General features: G+C 42.5%; 1 protein-coding gene across 1 annotated transcript in view; it reads right to left on the reverse strand.

Moving 5' to 3' along the window:
- Nucleotides 1-4,954: 4,954 nt before the first annotated feature.
- The window catches only part of LOC311136255 (uncharacterized protein), a 93,944-nt gene continuing 74,608 nt past the window's right edge, over nt 4,955-24,290 (reverse strand). The window contains exons 13-22 of the mRNA XM_084170386.1: nt 15,798-15,940; nt 15,453-15,579; nt 14,675-14,707; nt 14,450-14,559; nt 14,109-14,235; nt 13,610-13,737; nt 13,271-13,394; nt 7,429-7,587; nt 6,340-6,499; nt 4,955-5,975 (exon numbers count right to left, since the gene is read on the reverse strand). Coding sequence (XP_084026512.1) covers nt 5,887-5,975; nt 6,340-6,499; nt 7,429-7,587; nt 13,271-13,394; nt 13,610-13,737; nt 14,109-14,235; nt 14,450-14,559; nt 14,675-14,707; nt 15,453-15,579; nt 15,798-15,940 — 1,200 coding nt within the window. The 3' untranslated portion in view covers nt 4,955-5,886. The remainder of the gene's footprint in view (nt 5,976-6,339; nt 6,500-7,428; nt 7,588-13,270; nt 13,395-13,609; nt 13,738-14,108; nt 14,236-14,449; nt 14,560-14,674; nt 14,708-15,452; nt 15,580-15,797; nt 15,941-24,290) is intronic.

The following is a 24,290-nucleotide window of genomic DNA, read 5'->3' on the forward strand; positions in this document are numbered from 1 at the left end:
AAATCCTTTGTGCATGTTCTTTTGTTTGAATTTATTTTAGAAAACACATGCCATAGTTTAAAGGGTCAATCAGCAGTTGCTACATAATTTATTTGACTTATAAATTGATATGTACCCATTGATTCAGCCCATCTGGACAAGAGGAGTACCAATGTAAGAATGCTGTTAATTGACTATAGCTCAGCATTCAACACCATAGTACCCTCCAAGCTCATCATTAAGCTCGAGGCCCTGGGTCCTGGACTTCCTTACGGGCCACCCCCAGGTGGTGAAGGTAGGAAACAACACCTCCACTTCACTGATCCTCAACACTGGGGCCCCACAAGGGTGCATGCTCAGCCCCCTCCTGTACTCCCTGTTCACCCATGACTGCGTGGCCAAGCACGCCTCCAACTCAATCATCAAGTTTGCAGACGACACAACAGTAGTAGGCTTGATTACCAACAATGACGAGACAGCCTACTTGGAGGAGGTGAGGGCTCTGGGAGTGTGGTGCCAGGAAAATAACATCTAACTCAACGTCAACAAAACAAAGGAGCTGATCGTGGACTTAAGGAAACAGCAGAGGGTGCACCCCCCCTATCCACATCGACGGGTTCTGCAATGGAGAAGATGGAAAGCTTCATGTTCCTTGGCGTACAAATCACTGACAAACTGAAATGGTCCACCCACGCAGACAGTCTGGTGAAGAAGGTGCAACAGAGCCTCTTCAACCTCAGGAGGCTGAAGAAATTTGGCTTGGCACCTATATAAATCACTGGCCACTTTAAGAAATGGAACACTAGTCACTTTAATCATGTTTACATATCTTGCACTACTCATCTCATATGTACAGTGGGGAAAAAAAGTATTTAGTCAGCCACCAATTGTGCAAGTTCTCCCACTTAAAAAGATGAGAGAGGCCTGTAATTTTCATCATAGGTACACGTCAACTATGACAGACAAATTGAGAAAAGAAAATCCAGAAAATCACATTGTAGGATTTTTAATGAATTTATTAGCAAATTATGGTGGAAAATAAGTATTTGGTCACCTACAAACAAGCAAGATTTCTGGCTCTCACAGACCTGTAACTTCTTCTTTAAGAGGCTCCTCTGTCCTCCACTCGTTACCTGTATTAATGGCACCTGTTTGAACTTGTTATCAGTATAAAAGACACCTGTCCACAACCTCAAACAGTCACACTCCAAACTCCACTATGGCCAAGACCAAAGCGCTGTCAAAGGACACCAGAAACAAAATTGTAGACCTGCACCAGGCTGGGAAGACTGAATCTGCAATAGGTAATCAGCTTGGTTTGAAGAAATCAACTGTGGGAGCAATTATTAGGAAATGGAAGACATACAAGACCACTGATAATCTCCCTCGATCTGGGGCTCCACGCAAGATCTCACCCCGTGGGGTCAAAATGATCACAAGATCGGTGAGCAAAAATCCGAGAACCACACGGGGGGACCTAGTGAAGGACCTGCAGAGAGCTGGGACCAAAGTAACAAAGCCTACCATCAGTAACACACTACGCCGCCAGGGACTCAAATCCTGCAATGCCAGACGTGTCCCCCTGCTTAAGCCAGTACATGTCCAGGCCCGTCTGAAGTTTGCTAGAGTGCATTTGGATGATCCAGAAGAGGATTGGGAGAATGTCATATGGTCAGATGAAACCAAAATAGAACTTTTTGGTAAAAACTCAACTCGTCGTGTTTGGAGGACAAAGAATGCTGAGTTGCATCCAAAGAACACCATACCTACTGTGAAGCATGGGGGTGGAAACATCATGCTTTGGGGCTGTTTTTCTGCAAAGGGACCAGGACGACTGATCCGGGTAAAGGAAAGAATGAATGGGGCCATGTATCGTGAGATTTTGAGTGAAAACCTCCTTCCATCAGCAAGGGCATTGAAGATGAAACGTGGCTGGGTCTTTCAGCATGACAATGATCCCAAACACACCGCCCGGGCAACGAAGGAGTGGCTTCGTAAGAAGCATTTCAAGGTCCTGGAGTGGCCTAGCCAGTCTCCAGATCTCAACCCCATAGAAAATCTTTGGAGGGAGTTGAAAGACCGTGTTGCCCAGCGACAGCCCCAAAACATCACTGCTCTAGAGTAGATCTGCATGGAGGAATGGGCCAAAATACCAGCAACAGTGTGTGAAAACCTTGTAAAGACTTACAGAAAACGTTTGACCTGTGTCATTGCCAACAAAGGGTATATAACAAAGTATTGAGAAACTTTTGTTATTGACCAAATACTTATTTTCCACCATAATTTGCAAATAAATTCATAAAAAATCCTACAATGTGATTTTCTGGATTTTTTTTTCTCATTTTGTCTGTCATAGTTGACGTGTACCTATGATGAAAATTACAGGCCTCTCTCATCTTTTTAAGTGGGAGAACTTGCACAATTGGTGGCTGACTAAATACTTTTTTCCCCCACTGTATATACTGTATTCTATAATATTGTACTGTATCTTAGTCCATGCCGCTCTGTCATTGCTTGTCCATATATGTATATATTCTTAAATTCCATTCCTTACTAGATTTGTGTGTATTGGGTATACAGTTGAAGTCGGATGTTTACATACACTTAGGTTGGAGTCATTAAAACTTGTTTTTCAACCACTTCACAAATGCCTTGTTAACAAACTATAGTTTTGGCAAGTTGGTTAGGACATCTACTTTGTGCATGACACAAGTCATTTTTCCAACAATTGTTTACAGACAGGTTATTTCACTTATAATTCACTGTATCACAATTCCAGTGGGTCAGAAGTTGACATACACTAAGTTGACTGTGCCTTTAAACAGCTTGGAAAATTCCAGAAAATGATGTCATGGCTTTAGAAGCTTCTGATAGGCTAATTGACGGATGTACAAGGCCTACCTTCAAACTCAGTGCCTCTTTGCTTGACATCATGGGAAAATCAAAAGAAATCTGCCAAGACCTCAGAAAAAAATGGTAGACCTCCAAAAGTCTGGTTCATCCTTGGGAGCAATTTCCAAACACCTGAAGGTACCACGTTCATCTGTACAAACAATAGTATGCAAGTATAAACACCATGGGACCACACCGCCATCGTACTGCTTAGGAAGGAGACGCGTTCTGTCTCCTAGAGATGAACATACTTTGGTGCGAAAAGTGCAACTCATTCCCAGAACAACAGCAAAGGACCTTGTGAAGATGCTGGAGGAAACCGGTACAAAAGTATCCATATCCACAGTAAAACGAGTCCTATATCGACATAACTTGAAAGGCCGCTCAGCAAGGAAGAAGCCACTGCTCCAAAACAGCCATAAAAAAGCCAGACTACGGTTTGCAACTGCACATGGGGACAAAGATCGTACTTTTTGGAGAAATGTCCTCTGGTCTGATTAAACAAAAATGGAACCGTTTGGCCATTATGACCATCGTTATGTTTGGATGAAAAAGAGGGGGCTTGCAAGCCGAAGAACACAATCCCAAACGTGAAGCACAGGGGTGACAGTATCATGCTGGGGGGGGGGGGGGGGGGGGGTGCTTTGCTGCAGGAGGGACTGGTGCACTTCACAAAATAGATGGCATCATAAGGAAGGAACATTATGTGGATATATTGAAGCAACATCTCAAGACATCAGTCAGGAAGTTAAAGCTTGGTCGCAAATGGGTCTTCCAAATGGACAATGACCTCAAGAATACTTCCAAATTTGTGGCAAAATGGCTTAAGGACAACAAAGTCAAGGTATTGGACTGGCCATCACAAAGCCCTGACCTCAATCCTATAGAACATTTGTGGGCAGAACTGAAAAAGCTTGTGCGAGCAAGGAGGCCTACAAACCTGACTCAGTTACACCAGCTCTGTCAGGAGGAATGGGCCAAAATTCACCCAACTTATTGTGGGAAGCTTGTGGAAGGGCACCCGAAACGTTTGATCCAAGTTAAGCAATTTAAAGTCAATGCTACCAAATACTAATTGAGTGTATGTAAACTTCTGACCCACTGGGAATGTGATGAAAGAAATAAAAGCTGAAATAAATCATTCTCTCTACTATTATTCTGACATTTCACATTCTTAAAATAAAGTGGTGATCCTAACTGACCTAAGATAGGGAATTCTTACTAGGATTAAATGTCAGGAATTGTGAAAAACTGAGTTTAAATGTATTTGGCTAAGGTGTATGTAAACTTCTGACTTCAACTGTATGTTGTGAAATTGTTAGATATTACTTGTTAGATATTAGTGCACAAGCATTTCGCTACACCCGCAATAACATCTGCTAAACACGTATGTGACAAATAAAATTAGATTTTATTCTTGAAGAATATAAATGCTTAGTTTAACTGTCGAATCCCATCAGAACCCCAAAATACTTTTGTTTTTTACTCCAATGTTTGTAAACAATGTAAAACACTGTATAGGCTCCAGAACATGGTTACAACTATAGTTCTGATATCATGGATGTCCTAGCATCCATATCTGTCTATGCATTTGAGTGATTACATTTCTCCAGCCCCATCCCTGAGCTTTTTACCAAAACAGTGGCAGGGAAAAGGCATTGTTATTGTTTCAACAGCTGATTGGCCTTTTAAGCATTTTAGTGAATGGGTGTTATATCATATTCCTTAAAAAATGTGTTGTACCCCATTTTCAACCAGTCTGAACTAGGCCAGAAATAGATCTTGCCAATAGATGGAGCTAGAGGAGTGCAAACACAGCACTCAGCCAATTCTAGCAGTTGAGTCTACCTTGCCCTGGCACTCTGGGGCGTGTGCTTAATTTATTTAAACATTATTTAATTACTGGTACTTGTGTGTGTGTAATCTCGGCAACACAGAACCAAATCTTGCATGAAGGCTTTGAAAATCTTGCATTGCTTTGGAGTGTATCCTGTGAAAATGTACTGAATGCATTACCTGTCAATCCCTTACTCCCAATCAGCTGTAGTTCTCAGAACCTTCGAATAACAACCCACAGCCAGTGAACAGTATGACATTAACCTTTAATATTATCCACAGATTTAAAAACATAAACGTCTTCATTATTAATAATATACCATCAGCTTGCCTCAACTGTACACTGTCATCTTATCTTTATGGACATAAATTGTTTTAGAAATATTTGATTATATCTATTCTTGAATATCATACACACACATATATTATATATATATATATATATATATATATATATATAAAGGTTCTGCACCTTTTGCTCCAGTGAAATAACCAGACGCTCTTTTAAAACACTCCAGCTGAACACATTTGTAGAGGGCCAGTGACTATTTTACCTTGGGCTAGTGGCAGTTAAGTGACATATTTTAAGGACGAGGGTAGCTTACAGCAGCAAATTCCTTGACATCATTGAAAAAAACAAGATGTTGGCCACATTTCATGTGAAAATCTTGGTAGTGCAAATGTGCTTGAGAAAATATATCAGAAATAGAAGCTAAGCAATGTTTACATTATATTGCCTCAGACAGAGCAGTAAGTCCATTAAGTTAAAGACTGGCTGACTGACTTCCATTCTATTTCAATGGTATAGTAGTGGTAGTTATCATAGGCTTTATGTGATTGCTCAATTGCCTTGATCCTGTAGTTTTGGCTTTAAATTCCCCTGTCAGTTCTTAACTGTCTACACATTAGCTTTAGTGCCACACTGACATGTTCAAGTACAGAAAGACGATTGGATTCTGTATCGCTACTCAGTGTGTCAGCGCTGCTGCAATGGTTTCTGGGTCCTGAGATTAAACAGAAAAAGACACAGGAAATAAACGTGATGCTTCTTGCTCTGTTGTCATGGACACGTGGGCCAGATGGCTGGGAGAAGTGCTCTGCTAGGATAGAAACAAACACTACAACAAACATCTCCCATACTGCACTGGGATGCCTCATGGCTTTGGCAGGAATTTTCTTCTAGACCAACTCCATATCCCAGAACTGTGTGGCCTGATCAGCAGCGAATTCATTGACAACCAGGTGGTCCCTCTCGAAACCTGTTCCACCTGAAAGACATGACACAAATTGTTCCTTTTAGGGGACAATCTTTATTTTACTGTGTCTAATAGACAACTGAAAGTAAGTTATGTCCATGTTTCTTTTCAAAAGATTGGTGCTTGCAGAAGAACTGGAAAGCAAACAGCATTTCATGATGGTTCCCCCAATAACTAATTCTATAACAATTTGATTTCTAGCTCTTTTCTGAGACGACTCTGTGAAAATGGTTGTTATGATCTCAAAATAGATCCTCCACTATGTATAGCATACGGTAGTTGAGTTCAGCAGCAGTACACAACAGAAACCTGTCTGATCTCCACTATGTCAGTGTTATCAAAGACCATAAATTATAGTGGAGCTCTATTGTCTCACCTCTGAATTCCAGTACTAGTTTGTGGTTGAGATGGGAAGAGATGGTTCCGTTGTGGTTCAGGCTCCATCTCTGGTGTGTGCGTCCATGCTCCGCCCACAGGGCCACTCTGGCACCCACTGTGGCCTTCCCTCCGATCACTGACAGACACGCCTTACTAGCCTACAGGCAACACACAACAGGTCAATATCACACAGATACTGTACATTACACACACACATGCACAGATGCTTACCAAAGCATACTATAGGGAAGAGGATTTATTGAGTGACAATCCAAGGTAAACATGTCTCCAATACTTGAAGTGTGAGTCATGTGCAATGCTCAATTCCCAAACCTCTTGCTACTTAGCATTTCGATTATGCACTAAAGATAGAAACGTAGCCTCCTGCATAAAAGGGTGGCAGGTAGCCTAGTGGTTAGGAACGCTGGGCCAGTAACCGATAGATCGCTGGTTCAAATCCCAGAGCGGAATAGGTGAAAAATCTGTCAATGTGCTCTTGAGCAAGGCACTTAACCCTAATTGCTCTGAGTGAGATATGCCAAAAAAAAAACATTTCCAATTCACATATGCGCTTGTACATGTGTGAAATAGGACAAATGTAACCACCCACTTAATTATAATAATATTTAGAGCAGCAGCTTTATGTACAGTTGGGACACCAGACTAGGCCATGACAAATTGTGGAGTGATCACTGGCTGGCTGCAGACTTTAGCTTGAAGCGAACAGTCAATCAATATTGTAGATGACTGATTCCACTTTTCACTTTTATTTACATATTTCCCAGAATATTCCCATGCTAGTTTTGCTTAAAGGTTGACAAAACTTGACCCCTTTCTCCCTTCATGCATGCACACACGCACATCACAAGAGGATGGTGGCACCTTAATGTGGTGGACAGGCTCGTGGTAATGGCTGCAGCGGAATGGAATTAAATACAGTACATTGTTTCCATGTGTTTGATGCCATTCCATTCACTCCATTCTGCCCATCCTCCCCTCAGCAGCCTCCTGTGATGCACATATGGTTGACACATGCCCTCGGGTACACCTCTTCCGCTGCATGCACACACCACACCCACACACACACCTTGCAGCAGAGCAGCCCTCCGGTGAAGAGCCAGCGCTGGGTGTCCAGAGAACAGGCCGGGGACAGGGACACTCTGGCCAGGGACAAGTCATCCTGGACACTCTCAGAGGTCAGCACTGAACCCAGAGCACGGCTCCTTACATGTACATACAGCCTGGGCTGGAGGGAGACCACACACAAAGCACGCACAGTACAGACTGAATGAGGATCAACAACTTTCACAGCACTTTATATAGACCCTAGACATTTCTGCAGGGAAACTACATTTTTCACAAGGGTTAAACAGTTGTATTGTACTCCAATTACACTGAACAAAAATATAAACGCAACATGTAAAGTGTGGTCCCATGTTTCATGAGCTGAAATAAAAGATCTCAGAAAGAGAATTCAATGTTCATTTCTCTACCATAAGCCGCCTCCAACGTCATTTTTAGAGAATTTGGCAGTATGTCCAACCGGCCTCATACCGCAAACCATGTGTATGGCATCGTGTGGGCCAGCGGTATGCTGATGTCAACGTTGTGAACAGAGTGTCCCATGATGGCGTTGGGGTTATGGTATGAGCAGGCATAAGCTATGGAAAACGAACACAATTGCATTTTATCGATGGCAATTTGAATGCACAAAAATACAGTGACGAGATCCTGAGGCCCATTGTGAGGCCCATTTTAAAAAAAGTATCTATGACCAACAGATGCACATCTGCATTCCCAGTCGTGTGAAATTCACAGATTAGGGTCTAATTTATTTCAATTGACTGATTTCCTCATATGAACTGTAACTCAGTAAAATCAATGAAATTGTTGCATGTTGCGTTTATATTTTTGTTCAGTATACATACTTTTGCAACAATTAAATAATTACAGGTACTATCCTACTGTCTGGTAGTTTCTCTAAGGTTGGGTAATGTAAGAAACCCTGCTATATAACACGTCAGGCTAACGTAAATCAGTCTAGAACTATGTACAGTGCTTTCAGAAAGTATTCACACCCCTTGACTTTTACCACACTTTGTTGTCCTCCATGCTGAATTTAAAATGTATTACATTGAGATTGTGTCACTGGCCTACACAAAATACCCCATAATGTCAAAGTGGAACTATGTTTTTAGACATTGTTACAAATGAATTAAAAACAAAAAGCTGAAATGTCTTGAGTCAATAAGTATTTAACCCCTTTGTTATGTCAAGCCTAAATAAGTTCAGGAGTAAAAATGTGCTTAAATCACATAATAAGTTGCATGGACTCACTCTGTGTGCAATGATAGTGTTTAACATAATTTTTGAATGACTACACACATACAATTATCTGTAAGGTCCAGTCGAGCTGTGAATTTCAAACACAGATTCAACCACAAAGACCAGGGAGGTTTTCCTCGCAAATAAGGGCACCTATTGGTAGATGGGCAAAAAAATAAAGAAATTGAATATCCCTTTGAGCATTGTGAAGTTATTAATTACACTTTGGATGGTGTATCAAATACACCCAGTCACTACAAAGATACAGGCGTCCTTCCTAACTCAGTTGCCAGAGAGGAAGGAAACAGCTCAGGGATTTCACCATGAGGCCAATGGTGACTTTTAAACAGTTACAGAGTTTAATGGCTGTGATAGGAGATGAAGATGGATCAACAACATTGTAGTTACTAACGTAATTGACAGAGTGAAAAGAATGAAGCCTGTACAGAATAAAAATATTTCAAAACATGCATCCTGTTTGCAACAAAGCACAAAAGTAATGCTGCAAAAAATGTGGCAAAGCAATTAACTTTCCCTGAATACAAAGTGTTATGTTTGGGGCAAACCAAATACAACATATTACTGAGCACCACTCTCCATATTCTCAAGCATAGTTGTGGCTGTATCATGTTATGAGTATGCTTGTAATTGTTAAGGACTGGGGAGTTTTTCAGGACAAAAAAGAAAGGAAATGGAGCTAAGCACAGGCAAAATCCTAGAGGAAAACCTGGTTCAGTCTGCTTTCCACCAGACACTGGGAGATGAATTCACCTTTCAGCAGAACAATAACCTAAAACACAAGACATGTGCTTAGCTCCATTCAGTTTATTTTAATACACTGGAGTTGCTTACCAAGATGACATTGAATGTTCCTGAGTGGCATAGTTATAGTTTTGACTTAAATTGGCTTGAAAATCTATGGCAAGACTTGAAAATGGCTGTCTAGCAATGATCAACAACCAACTTGACAGATCTTGAAGAATTTAAAAGGAATAATGTGCAGATATTGTACAATCCAGGTGTGCAAAGCTCTTAGAGACTTACCCAGAAAGACTCACAGCTGTAATTGCTGCCAAAGGTGATTATAACTCACTCAGGAGGTGTGAATACTTTCACAACCAGTCAAAAGTTTGGACACCTACTCATTCCAGGGTTTTTCTTTATTTGTACTATTTTCTACATTGTAGAATAATAGTGAAGACATCAAAACTATGAAATAACACATATGGAATCATGTAGTAACCAAAAAAAGCGCTAAACAAATCAAAATATATTTTATATTTGAGATTCTTCAAATAGCCACCCTTTGCCTTGATGACAGCTTTGCACACTCTTGGCATTCTCTCAACCAGCTTCATGAGGTAGTCACCTGGAATGCATTTCAATTAACAGGTGTGCCTTCTTAAAAGTTAATTTCTGGAACTTCTTACATTTACATTTTAGTCATTTAACAGACGCTCTTATCCAGAGCGACTTACAGGAACAATTAGGGTTAAGTGCCTTGCTCAAGGGCACATCGACAGATTTTTCACCTAGTTGGCTCGGGGATTAGAACCAGCGACCTTTCGGTTACTGGCACTATGCTCTTAACCACTAAGCTACCTGCCGCCCAGGCAAATGCAACTTCTTAATGCTTTTGAGCCAATCAGTTATGTTGTGACAAGGTAGGGGGGTATACAGAAGATAGCTCTATTTGGTAAAAGACCAAGTCCATATTATGACAAGAACAGCTCAAATAAGCAAGGAGAAACGACAGTCCATCATTACTTTAAGACATGAAGATCAGTCAATACGGAACATTTCAAGTTCTTTGAAAGTTTCTTCAAGTGCAGTCGCAAAAACCATCAAGCGCTATGATGAAACTGGCTCTCATGAGGACCACCACAGGAATGGAAGACCCAGAGTTACCTCTGCTGCAGAGGATAAGTTAATTAGTTACCAGCCTCAGAAATTGCAGCCCAAATAAATGCTTCACAGAGCTCAAGTAACGGACACATCTCAACATCAACTGTTCAGAGGAGACTGTGTGAATCAGGCCTTCATGATCAAATTGCTGCAAAGAAACCACTACTAAAGGACAGCAATAAGAAGAAGAAACTTGCTTGGGCCAAGAAACACGAGCAATGGACATTAGGCCGGGGGAAATTTGTCCTTTGGTCTGGAGTCCAAATTGGAGATTTTTGGTTCCAACCGCTGTGTCTTTGTGAGACGCGGAGTGGGTGAACGGATGATCTCCGCATGTGTATTTCCCACCGTAAAGCATGGAGGAGGAGGTGTTATGGTTTGGGGATGCTTTGCTGGTGACACTGTCTGTGATTTATTTTGAATTCAAGGCACACTTAACCAGTATGGCTACCACAGCATTCTACAGCGATACGCCATCCCATCTGGTTTGGGCTTAGTGGGACTATTATTTGTTTTTCAACAGGACAATGACCCAACACACCTCCAGGCTGTGTAAGGGCTATTTGACCAAGAAAAATAGTGATGGAGTGCTGAATCAGATGACCTGGCCTCCACAATCCCCCGACCTCAACCAAATTGAAATGGTTTGGGATGAGTCTGACTGCAGAGTGAAGGAAAAGCAGCCAACAAGTGCTCAGCATATGTGGGAACTCCTTCAAGACTGTTGGAAAAGCATTCCAGGTGAAGCTGGTTGAGAGAATGCCAAGAGTGTGCAAAGCTGTCATCAAGGCAAAGGGTGGCTATTTGAAAAATCTCAAATCTCAAATATATTTTGATTTGTTTAACACTTTTTTGGTTACTACGTGTTATTTCATAGTTTTGATGACTTCACTATTATTCTACAATGTAGAAAATAGTAAAAATAAAGAAACCCTTGAATGAGTAGGTGTGTCCAAACTTTTGACTGGTACTGTATGTAAATGAGATATTTCTGTATTTCATTTTCAATAAATTAGCTAAAACATTTAAAAACATGTTTTCACTTTGTCATTATGGGGTATTGTGTGTAGATGGGAGACAAACAAATTGATTCAATCCATTGTGAATTCAGGCTGTAACAACAAAATGTGCAATAAGTCAAGGGATATGAATACGTTCTGTAGGCACTGTAGTACTGAATCATCAGTAAAATAGCACTAGGCTTGGGCTGTATACTGGTTATACTGTATACCGGGGTATTTTGAAACTGTAACATTAGTATCATGTTACACTGCACAGACGAGAGTGCTGCACTCAGAGGTAAATGGGAAACGTGACCCATGCCACATCATGGAATATGTGTAAGTGGAATAACTTATATAGCTGCATATGGCTTCAGTCAAATCAGCTTGAGTGACAGGTATAATTCACCACGACCCCTTTCACACCCTGTCTGTCTTGTCAACAAACAGTGTGAGAGTAGTGCTCCGCCACACACACACACACACACACACACACACGTCAGTGCTAAGCCTTGTCTGTCTCTCACAGGGTATAAATAACTTTCTGGGAAGTGGGTTTTATCAGTACCCAGCAGGCTTCAGGCTCAAAGTCCCAAGCATGGAGCTTCTGTGTGTTGACTGCATGCTAGAACTCAACAACAACCCCATATGCAGAAGAGTACAACACTCTCTCTCTCTTCTAAAAACATGCACACACGCATGCATGCACATACACAGCTAAAATAATAATACTGTGTCAGTCACACAACCCCCTAACACAGTTACACTACAACATCACCACACACATGCACAACCCCCCAATGGAATGTGAACATACAGGTAAAGCCGGGTGGACACTACACGACTATAAAAATCCTAACATTGCTGAGCCTCTCGCATGAAATGACCGTCTTTCCTGTAGTTTATTTTGTGTTGCCAATGTAGTGGTGTGCACACTAAACTATGTGGCACAGACAGGGTCAGACACTACAAGATTCTTCACTTGGTCGTGAGGATTCTCGATACCACGCTGTCTCGCGAAAACAATGATGTGATTAGATTTAACGTAGCTACGAGCTGTGGCTCAAAGCAGCCTCATAAACGTTCAGTCAGATAGTCACGCTTGCCATTCGGAGTTGAAATATCTAGCCGACATTTTGAATTGAATAACATTGCTTGTGAACTTCAGAGTTGTAACGATTTGACACTTTGGCTTTGGTTAAAGGCAAGTACAAACGCATACTAGTAGTAGTCATCGCTCCTGCTGGAGAGTCTACACATTCTGGGTGATGCGAAACAACGTCATCATCTCATTGGCTTCTTCTCTGGCAAGCTCTTATTGGCTATTGCTCATCACCGTTCTCAAAACTTGTCGTTGCACATCTCACACTGCAAGAGCACTGCAGAATTTGTGCCGATAAAATCAAACATGTTTGAAAATATCGGGGCGTCTGTGACTGCTCAAAGACGAGATCGATAGCCCTCAGATTGCGTCTTTGACCCGCTCACATTAAATGAGCGTCGGCGACGGCCCCGCGCCCCCAGTAGGCAACGACATGGGGATTTTGTTTCCGATCTCAAAAGCTTGTGTGGGACAGCTAAATCAGGGCCAAAATCGAGTAGTGTACACCCGGCTTAAACTAGTCAGTGGAATCTTATGCAGTAACAAAGGACACTTTGATGAGAGCGACTCAAATGTCAGTTTTGTGTGTATTGTACCTGTTTGAGGGGCCGTAAGGAGCCAATGGTGTCCCAGCCACTGTGCTCTCCCCACACAGGAAGCTCCCCTGGCTGCAGGAGCATCTGACGGCCCTTATAGTTACTGTATTCATACACCACCCACCTGCCAAAGACACACATATTCATTAGTGCACAATGTAGAGAAACGTCTTGAAACAAGTTAGGGTAGTACCTCCCTGTTTCACTTGTTTTCTTACTGAACATGACACAGGTCTGAGGCCAAAGAAACTGTGTTCCTTCTCTATGTACTGTATAGTGTCTGGCAATAATGTTAGCTGTTTAGTGACATATGAGATGACAGGCTCTCTCTCTACTCACAGTCCACTGTCAACCCGCAGAGACTGAGTGAAGAAGTCCTTGATGTGCTCTGTGGGTGTTACGGCAACCATCTTCAGGCCCTCAAAGGAATCCAGGGAGAACAGGCTGATGGATGGGTCGGAGAAACTCTACAGACACAACAGGAAGGGAGGGCAGCCATCTCAGATGAGAACGCCATTGGATTTACTGTATGCATGTTATATCCTTTTTCAAAGTGACTGTATTGAACTATATTAGGACACAATACAAAACCCCCTTATATTCGTAAAGCAGTCCACAACTTTTGGCCAGTCATACTAAGACTTGTCTCTGGTCAAAGGTAGTGCATTATGGGGAATAGGTTGTCGTTTGTGTCACTGCAATGGTGGAAACTACCTTAATCTATTTATCATGGCATATAATACGGTTAAACTCCATGTGTGCTCACGTATCTCATCTAGCTTGTTGTGCTACCTAAAGATATCTGTAAATGGGCTGAGGTTATGCCAGGTACACTCACATAGGGAATGGGTCTCAGTGATTTGACAGAAGTGGCCACACAGCCACAGGAAATGAGGTCGGGATAAAGACCCTCTCCCAGGACGTACTGGTTTCCACAGTAACCATCCTCATCAAAGAGCAGCCAGCTGGAAAGGGTCAGGAAGAGCAGTAAGTGTGAGTAAGAAATAAATCAGCATCACAGACACATGTTCTCTGCCTCCTATGGCAACTACAATTAAAGATACATTGTGGGGTACTGACAAGCCATAATAAGCAACCTATAAGGGGGGGGACATAACTCCACCTCTAGGATCAGTACAGATCCAATAGTACAATGGTAGGTAGTCCTCCAGTACTCACTTTCCCCTGATGACTCTGAAGGACATGGGGGAGGCAGATCCACAGTGCCCTGCCTCCCCCTCGTACTGCTCACTCATTCCCCCGTAGTGGGGCTGGCTGTAGGCCCGCAGCTGGAGATACAAAAGCACACACTTCACGGCTGAATCTCAATACAAAAAAAATTGCCCCTTTCACTAGTCTCCTTTTGACAGGTGAAAACAATATGGTGAAATTCCATATACATACCAAGACCATTGGTTCTCCGGTGCCACAAAGGTCCTGCAATAATAAAAAAAAGAGTTCTTGACATATTTCCCAAGTCATATTTTCCAACATCTATAGCATACACTGAGTGTACAAAACATCAGGAACACCTGCACTTTCCATGACATAGACTGACCAGGCGTCACCTGTTAAATCCACTTCAAATCAGTATAGATGAAGGGGAGGGATTTTTAAACCTTCAGACAACTGAGACATGGATTGTGTATGTGTGCCATTCAGAGGGTGAATGGGCAAGACAAAAGATTTAAGTGCCTTTGAACGGGGTATGGTAGTAGGTGCCAGGCGCACTGGTTTGAGTGTGTCAAGAACTGCAACGCTACTGGGTTTTTCATGCTAAACAGTTTCCTGTGTGTATCAACAATGGTCCACCACCTAAAGGACATCCAGCCAACTTGACACAACTATGGGAAGCATTGAAGGGAAGCATGGGCCAGCATCCCTGTAGAACGCTTTCAACACCTTGTAGAGTCCATGCCCTGGCGAATTGAGGCTGTTCTGAGGGCAAAAGGGGGTGCAACTCAATATTAGGAAGTTGTTCCTAATGTTTTGTACACTCAGTGTATATTTTTCATTGTGCCACATAGGAGAGACATAGGAGGGATATCATCTGCATATTTCACTCCTTTGTCACTCTTATGACACTCTTATGACACTCTTATGACACTCTTATGACACTCCTATTTGTACAAATACAAATATGTAGATCTATTCCTCTAATAGGTTATGAAACGGAGCTCACCAATCGTATGGGTCTGATAGACTTGGCTGCTCCATAGTTGCCACCCCAGTGCAGAGTGGCAGGATGTTTGCCTTTCTCCAGTATGTACTGCTCTCCGCTGAAGCATCGCTCGCTATACGCCACCCATCTGAAACCCAGCAAAGCCCGGAGACCATCAGCAACACAGAGGTACAGAGAGTAGTGAATGACAAAGTCATATGAAACTATGTGAACTTTATATTATTGAGATGTTATTGTAACTGGTCTTCTGCAGGGTTGGGGTCAATTCCATTTAAATTCAGGAAGTAGACATAATTTCAATTTACCTGATTTGACCCCAACCTTGGTCATCTGATTGATACTCACACTCCACTCTTCACAGAGATGGCAGTAGTCTCAGTGGCTCCAGCCTTCTCCAGATCAGGGACATCCAGATCCAAAATGTCCCTCCTCCCGGCTCCAGAACAGCCAGTTTCCTCCTGCAGTGACACTGAGGGCTCTATGAATTCCTGGCAATGGGAACCATGAGTAAGACTGCTTTATAAAATAGCTACAACAACTTTTACACTGACATAGCCTAGTGTATAAACAGAGTTAATATGAAGAAATGTGGGCTGGTTAACTGTATATAAACGAACACAACTGTAAGAACCACCTTTATCCAAGTTTCCATTCCTCTTGTTCTTTCATGTTCAAGTAGCCTCAAACTGAAAAACTATACAAGTGCATTTACATAGCTGCTGCATTTAGCTTAGGTAGTTCATTGTGAACCCCTCTGTAAGCACTATCCATGGTGGGAGCTTTACAGAATGGCTGCTGGCGATTACACGTCAGTGTAGAGTTGATCAAAAGAGTGGTGCTTCTAACAGCTACAGGGCACGAGGGGTAGAGGGAACTGGAATGCTAATGAACCTGCCGTATGATAAGACAGCTAGCAATGAGCTCTACCTGTTTAATCCCATTAGGAGCATAGCCTTGCCTATCCTAGCTGTAAGAGTGCTTCTACTAGCTAGCGCTTCTGACTGATACTTGGAGGCTAAAATAGACACTTAGCCCCCGTTCAGTGGTGAGATGACTGAAAGGGAGTGGACTAGAGGTTTGCTGGCTGTCAGACTGGGACACACCAATGGCCAATTTAAAGAATTTGGCCTGGTTTCAGACAAATGCCTGTGACATTGAGGGTTGGAAAACACACAGATGCACACCCACATGCAGGCACATTCACAGCCCCCAACACCAGAGTTTCCTCTAGCCGGTAATAGCCAAAATAAAAAAAAGCTGATTAAAAGAATTGGCACTGGCCAATTGTCCTCAAAAAAGTATAATCCCATTGCGAAATAATGCAATTTAGTCTCTTAATTGATTTAAATACTAGTCAATGTAGCGCTCGAGCAGCTGCTACAGCTCATCAATCAACTGTTGGTTGCTGCTAGAGTGAAACAGGCTTTTATAAGCCCAATCATTGCGCAACAATTCTAAACGGAATTGTGTGTTAAAAACAATGGCCACGATTAAAAAGAGCTACTATTTTTATTTCTCAACAGTTTTTTCTTTTTATGAACATATGACCTTTCTCTACGGCACATCTGCCCTGGCAGACTCAACAAGTAGAGCTCTTGGGGGAGTTATAGGAAAAACTAAAACACTCTAAGATATTGGTTATGCCACATATTCCAAACTGTATCAGACATGCGTGTGTCCTGTTCTGGACTGTTCAGCAGGAGTGTGGGGTGCTAAAAGGTATCGCAAAAACTAACATGTCCATAACAGAGCAGTTCGTTATTTCTTTTTAGGTATTCACAAGTTTGCACCTATACTGGCAATAACTGGGGACATGGGCTGGGAACCCTGTGAGGTGAGATGAAAGGCGTGTCTGGTGAAACTTTGGAATAGACTGTTGGATATGCCAACTGCCAGAATAGCCAGCAGTTTTTCAATGGGCTCTCTCTATAGGGGGAGCCTGGGCAACTAAAATGTCTGACCTTTTCCAATAGTCTGACTGTGAAGAGTTGTACGAAAACCAAATTAAGGGAGACATAGACGCTATTAAAAAACAACTGATGATGCAATATACATTTACGTAATTTAGCAGATGCTCTTATCCAGAGTGACTTACAAATTGGTGCATTCACCTTATAGCCAGTGGGATAACCACTTTACAATATGATGTTTGTTTTTTTGGGGGGGGGGGAGGGGGGGTAGAAGGATTACTTTATCCTATCCCAGGTATTCCTTAAAGAGGTGGGGTTTCAAGTGTCTCCGGAAGGTGGTGAGTGACTCCGCTGTCCTGGTGTCGTGAGGGAGCTTGTTCCACCATTGGGGTGCCAGAGCAGTGAACAGTTTTGACTGGGCTGAGCGGGAACTGTGCTTCCGCAGAGGTAGGGGGGCCAGCAGGCCAGATGTGGATGAACGCAATGCCCTCGTTTGGGTGTAGGGTCTGATCAGAGCCTGAAGGTACGGAGGTGCCGTTCCCCTCACAGCTCCGTAGGCAAGCACCATGGTCTTGTAGCAGATGCGAGCTTCAACTGGAAGCCAGTGGATGAAAATAAATGGGTGGAGGAGATTAATCATAAACCCAAATTGAGAACCTTTTGTTTGATTAAGGGTGAATTCGTTAGTGAGAGGTAAGATCAGGGATATTGCCCTGAGTATTGAAACAGGTCGGTATTGTGGTGAAATGGAAGAGGAAAGACTATGTAACTATTGTGACCTCGAAGAAATAGAGAATTACATTTTATCCTCTACTGCCCTTTCTACCACGACATACAATCAATTTTTCAATCAATTTTATTTTATATAGCCCTTCTTACATCAGCTAATATCTCGAAGTGCTGTACAGAAACCCAGCCTAAAACCCCAAACAGCTAGTAATGCAGGTGTAGAAGCACGGTGGCTAGGAAAAACTCCCTAGAAAGGCCAAAACCTAGGAAGAAACCTAGAGAGGAACCAGGCTATGAGGGGTGGCCAGTCCTCTTCTGGCTGTGCCGGGTGGAGATTATAACAGAACCATGCCAAGATGTTCAAAAATGTTCATAAGTGACAAGCATGGTCAAATAATAATCAGGAATAAATCTCAGTTGGCTTTTCATAGCCGATCATTAAGAGTTGAAAACAGCAGGTCTGGGACAGGTAGGGGTTCCATAACCGCAGGCAGAACAGTTGAAACTGGAATAGCAGCAAGGCCAGGCGGACTGGGGACAGCAAGGAGTCACCACGGCCGGTAGTCCCGACGTATGGTCCTAGGGCTCAGGTCTCTCAGTTGGCTTTTCATAGCCGATCATTAAGAGTTGAAAACAGCAGGTCTGGGACAGGTAGGGGTTTCGTAACCGCAGGCAGAACAGTTGAAACTGGAATAGCAGCAAGGCCAGGCGGACTGGGGACAGCAAGGTGTCATCATGCCCGGTAGTCCTGACGTATGGTCCTAGGGCTCAGGTTCTCAGAGAGAAAGAGAGAACGAGAGAATTAGAGAGAGCATACTTAAATTCACACAGGACACTGGATAAGACAGGAGAAGTACTCCAGGTATAACCAACTAACCCCAGCCCCCCGACACATAAACTACTGCAGCATAAATACTGGAGGCTGAGACAGGAGCGGTCCGGAGACACTGTGGCCCCATCCGAAGAAACCCCCGGACAGGGCCAAACAGGAAGGATATAACCCCACCCACTCTGCCAAAGCACAGCCCCCGCACCACTAGAGGGATATCCTCAACCACCAACTTACAATCCTGAGACAAGGCCGAGTATAGCCCACAGAGTCTCCACCACAGCACAAACCAAGGGGGGGCGCCAACCCAGACAGGAAGATCACGTCAGTAACTCAACCCACTCAAGTGACGCACCCCTCCTAGGGACGGCATGAAAGAGCACCAGCAAGCCAGTGACTCAGCCCCTGTAACAGGGTTAGAGGCAGAGAACCCCAGTGGAGAGAGGGGAACCGGCCTGGCAGAGACAGCAAGGGCTGTTCGTTGCTCCAGAGCCTTTCCGTTCACCTTCACACTCCTGGGCCAGACTACACTCAATCATATGACCTACTGAAGAGATAAGTCTTCAGTAAAGACTTAAAGGTTGAGACCGAGTCTGCGTCTCTCACATGGGTAGGCAGACTGTTCCATAAAAATGGAGATCTATAGGAGAAAGCCCTGCCTCCCGCTGTTTGCTTAGAAATTCTAGGGACAATTAGGAGGCCTGCGTCTTGTGACCGTAGCGTACGTATTGGTTTGTACGGCAGGACCAACTCGGAAAGATAGGTAGGAGCAAGCCCATGTAACGCTTTATAGGTTAACAGTAAAACCTTGAAATCAGCCCTTGCCTAAACAGGAAGCCAGTGTAGGGAAGCTAGCACTGGAGTAATATGATCAAATTTCTTGGTTCTAGTCAGGATTCTAGCAGCCGTATTTAGCACTAACTGAAGTTTATTTAGTGCTTTATCCGGGTAGCCGGAAAGTAGAGCATTGCAGTAGTCTAACCTAGAAGTAACAAATGCATGGATTAATTTTTCTGCATCATTTTTGGACAGAAAATTTCTGATTTTTGCAATGTTACGTAGATGGAAAAAAGCTGTCCTTGAAACAGTCTTGATATGTTCGTCAAAAGAGAGATCAGGGTCAAGAGTAACGCCGAGGTCCTTCACAGTTTTATTTGAGACGACTTTACAACCATCAAGATGAATTGTCAGATTTAACAGAAGATCTCTTTGTTTCTTGGGACCTAGAACAAGCATCTCTGTTTTGTCCGAGTTTAAAAGTAGAAAGTTTTCAGCCATCCACTTCCTTATGTCTGAAACACAGGCTTCTAGCGAGGGCAATTTTGGGGCTTCACCATGTTTCATTGAAATGTACAGCTGTGTGTCATCCGCATAGCAGTGAAAGTTAACATTATGTTTTCGAATAACATCCCCAAGAGGTAAAATATATAGTGAAAACAATAGTGGTCCTAAAACGGAACCTTGAGGAACACCGAAATGTACAGTTGATTTGTCGGAGGACAGACCATTCACAGAGACAAACTGATATCTTTCCGACAGGTAAGATCTAAACCAGGCCAGAACTTGTCCGTGTAGACCAATTTGGGTTTCCAGTCTCTCCAAAAGAATGTGGTGATCGATGGTGTCAAAGGCAGCACTAAGGTCTAGTAGCACGAGGACAGATGCAGAGCCTCGGTCTGACGCCATTAAAAGGTCATTTACCACCTTCACAAGTGCAGTCTCAGTGCTATGATGGGGTCTAAAACCAGACTGAAGCATTTTGTATACATTGTTTGTCTTCAGAAAGGCAGTGAGTTGCTGCGCAACAGCTTTTTCAAAATTTTTTGAGAGGAATGGAAGATTCGATATAGGCCGATAGTTTTTTATATTTTCCGGGTCAAGGTTTGGCTTTTTCAAGAGAGGCTTTATCACTGCCACTTTTAGTGAGTTTGGTACACATCCGGTGGATAGAGAGCTGTTTATTATGTTCAACATAGGAGGGCCAAGCACAGGAAGCAGCTCCTTCAGCAGTTTAGTAGGAATAGGATCCAGTATGCAGCTTGAAGGTTTAGAGGCCATGATTATTTTCATCATTGTGTCAAGAGATATAGTACTAAAACACTTAAGTGTCTCTCCCGATCCCAGGCCCTCGCAGAGCTGTGCAGATCCAGGACAGCTAAGCCCTGGAGGAATACGCAGATTCAAAGAGGAGTCCGTAATTTGCTTTCTAATGGTCATGATCTTTTCCTCAAAGAAGTTCATGAATTGATTACTGCTGAAGTGAAAGCCATCCTCTCTTGGGGAATGCTGCTTTTTAGTTAGCTTTGCAACAGTATCAAAAAGAAATTTTGGATTGTTCTTATTTTCCTCGATTAAGTTGGAAAAGTAGGATGATCGAGCAGCAGTGAGGGCTCTTCGGTACTGCACGGTACTGTCTTTCCAAGCTAATCGGAAGACTTCCAGTTTGGTGTGGCGCCATTTCCGTTCCAATTTCCTGGAAGCTTGCTTCAAAGCTCGGGTATTTTCTGTATACCAGGGAGCTAGTTTCTTATGACAAATGTTTTTCGTTTTTAGGGGTGCAACTGCATCTAGGGTATTGCGCAAGGTTAAATTGAGTTCCTCAGTTAAGTGGTTAACTGATTTTTGTCCTCTGACGTCCTTGGGTAGGCAGAAGGAGTCTGGAAGGGCATCAAGGAATTTTTGTGTTGTCTGAGAATTTATAGCACGACTTTTGATGCTCCTTGGTTGGGGTCTGAGCAGATTATTTGTTGCGATTGCAAACGTAATAAAATGGTGGTCCGATAGTCCAGGATTTTGTGGAAAAACATTAAGATCTACAACATTTATTCCATGGGACAAAACTAGGTCCAGAGTATGACTGTGGCAGTGAGTAGGTCCAGAGACATGTTGGACAAAACCCACTGAGTCGATGATGGCTCTGAAAGACTTTTGGAGTGGGTCTGTGGACTTCTCCATGTGAATATTAAAATCACCAAAAATTAGAATATGATCTGCTATGACTACAAGGTCTGATAGGAATTCAGGAAACTCAGAGAGGAACGCTGTATATGGCCCAGGAGGCCTGTAAACAGTAGCTATAAAAAGTGATTGAGTAGGCTGCATAGATTTCATGACTAGAAGCTCAAAAGACGAAAACGCAATTTTTTTTTTTGTAAATTGAAATTTGCTATCGTAAATGTTAGCAACACCTCCGCCTTTGCGGGATGCACGGGGAATATGGTCACTAGTGTAACCAGGAGGTGAGGCCTCATTTAACACAGCAAATTCATCAGGCTTAAGCCATGTTTCAGTCAGGCCAATCACATCAAGATTATGATCAGTGATTAGTTCATTGACTATGACTGCCTTTGAAGTGAGGGATCTAACATTAAGTAACCCTATTTTGAGATGTGAGGTATCACGATCTCTTTCAATAATGGCAGGAATGGAGGAGGTCTTTATCCTAATAAGATTGCTAGGGTGAACACCGCCATGTTTAGTTTTGCCCAACCTAGGTCGAGGCACAGACACAGTCTCAATGGGTATGGCTGAGCTGACTACACTGACTGTGCTATTGGCAGACTCCACTAAGCTGGCAGGTTGGCTAACAGCCTGCTGCCTGGCCTGCACCCTATTTCACTGTGGGGCTAGAGGAGTTAGAGCCCTATCTATGTTGGTAGATAAGAGGAGAGCACCCCTCCAGCTAGGATGGAGTCCGTCACTCCTCAGCAGGTCAGGCTTGTCCTTATTCCAGTAAGCCCACCAGATATACCCTGGCATTATATTTCTGAGTGATGAGGAGAAACTGCAACAAAAATAATTGTCCATTGTGTATTTGCAGAATTTTTAGATAAAGCCCCTATAAAGCCCCCATATAGCAAATGGCACGTATGTATAGATTGTGTGTAGGCCTGTCTTACACTTGAATCTTCTCTTTGTGCCAGACTTGGTTCAGATGCCTTCCGTTTAATTTTTCTGTATTTATTTATCTGTATTCATACAACGGGTGGGTCTAATTCTGATTGGTTAAAACCGCATTCCAGCCGGTGTCCATTCCACAAATGACCACTGGCTAAATCTATGACGTTGAAATGCCTATTTACTCTGTTTCATCAGCCGAGCCAGGCAATTTATAAACTTGATCTGCACTATAAAAAGCATCTAGACATTATCTCACATTTCTTTTAGACTAACATTTAGTTTTCAACAGTGGAGATTGGTATAAACCTTGCTGTCTGTCTCTCCGACATTTGTAACATTGTTTCAATATTCACATTTAATCTCCAGCTGTCCCATAGTAATGAACATGTCGGGAGTCAGGATTAGGGATGAGGCAGACAGGCAGGCAGCTATTCTCAGCCAGTCAAAATCATGAATCAACATCATTTTTATGGATATATACAAATAACTATTAATAGAAAACAGGTCAAACGAAACTAAGTGCAGCTACGTTGCTGTCTTTCCAGCTTCAGTTTGAAGTGATTGTGTTAGCTGTGTTGTTAGCTAGCTCCTCTGAACAACAGGGTCCTGACGAGAGAGCAAATTTTCTATACCAAGCGAAATACCACATCATTAGCTCATTGTTATGGATGTATCCAAATAAATGTCACTTGAAAACAGCTTAAGCAAACGCAAATGCAGCTACTAACATTTTTAATGAAAATATGTAAATCATTATTTGAATATGTTGGTAACCCGTTGTATAAAAGTGATAGTGCCCGAGAAGCCGGTGTTTGGAGGATATATTAGCATGGTTTGCCAGCCCTCGACGAACCCGTGCCAATATATCCTCCAAACACCGGCTTCTCGGGCACTATCACTTAAATATACAGTTTTTTATTATTCTTTTTACTGCTCTAGGGATATAATTATTGCTTGGATAACCTTATTTACTATTATGTATTTATTTATTTTTCACTCTTTATGTGGTGCGCACTGCACAGAACACCAGATAAATTATCACTGAATTATCACAGTGAATTATTGTAATGTTTTTTTTAGGAGTCAATTATCCATAAGGGATGGCGATTTGACACGAAAACAAAATGTAATTCATTAATTCGTCATTCATTCATTGAAGCGCGCTTCCTATTTGCCATTCAAGTGCATAGGCAACTAGGCAGGCTTCAGCGTGTCACACACCACTTTGCAATGAGCTGGAGGCAGTATGCATTTTGAAAACGTATACTTAATTGTTTTAAATCTGAATGTGTTACTAAATATTATATTTTTTTTTTCAGGGGGTAGATCAGCTTTAATATTGCAGATAGATTGTAACTTCCATCAATGTAATTGTCTGCATCACTTCCAATCCACTATATGGTTTTTCCCCGCAAATATACAGTCGTGGTCAAAAGTTTTGAGAATGACACAAATATTAATTTTCACGAA

The sequence above is a fragment of the Coregonus lavaretus genome, assembly GCF_964263955.1.
Source record: "Coregonus lavaretus genome assembly, chromosome: 10".
Taxonomy (NCBI): domain Eukaryota; kingdom Metazoa; phylum Chordata; class Actinopteri; order Salmoniformes; family Salmonidae; genus Coregonus; species Coregonus lavaretus.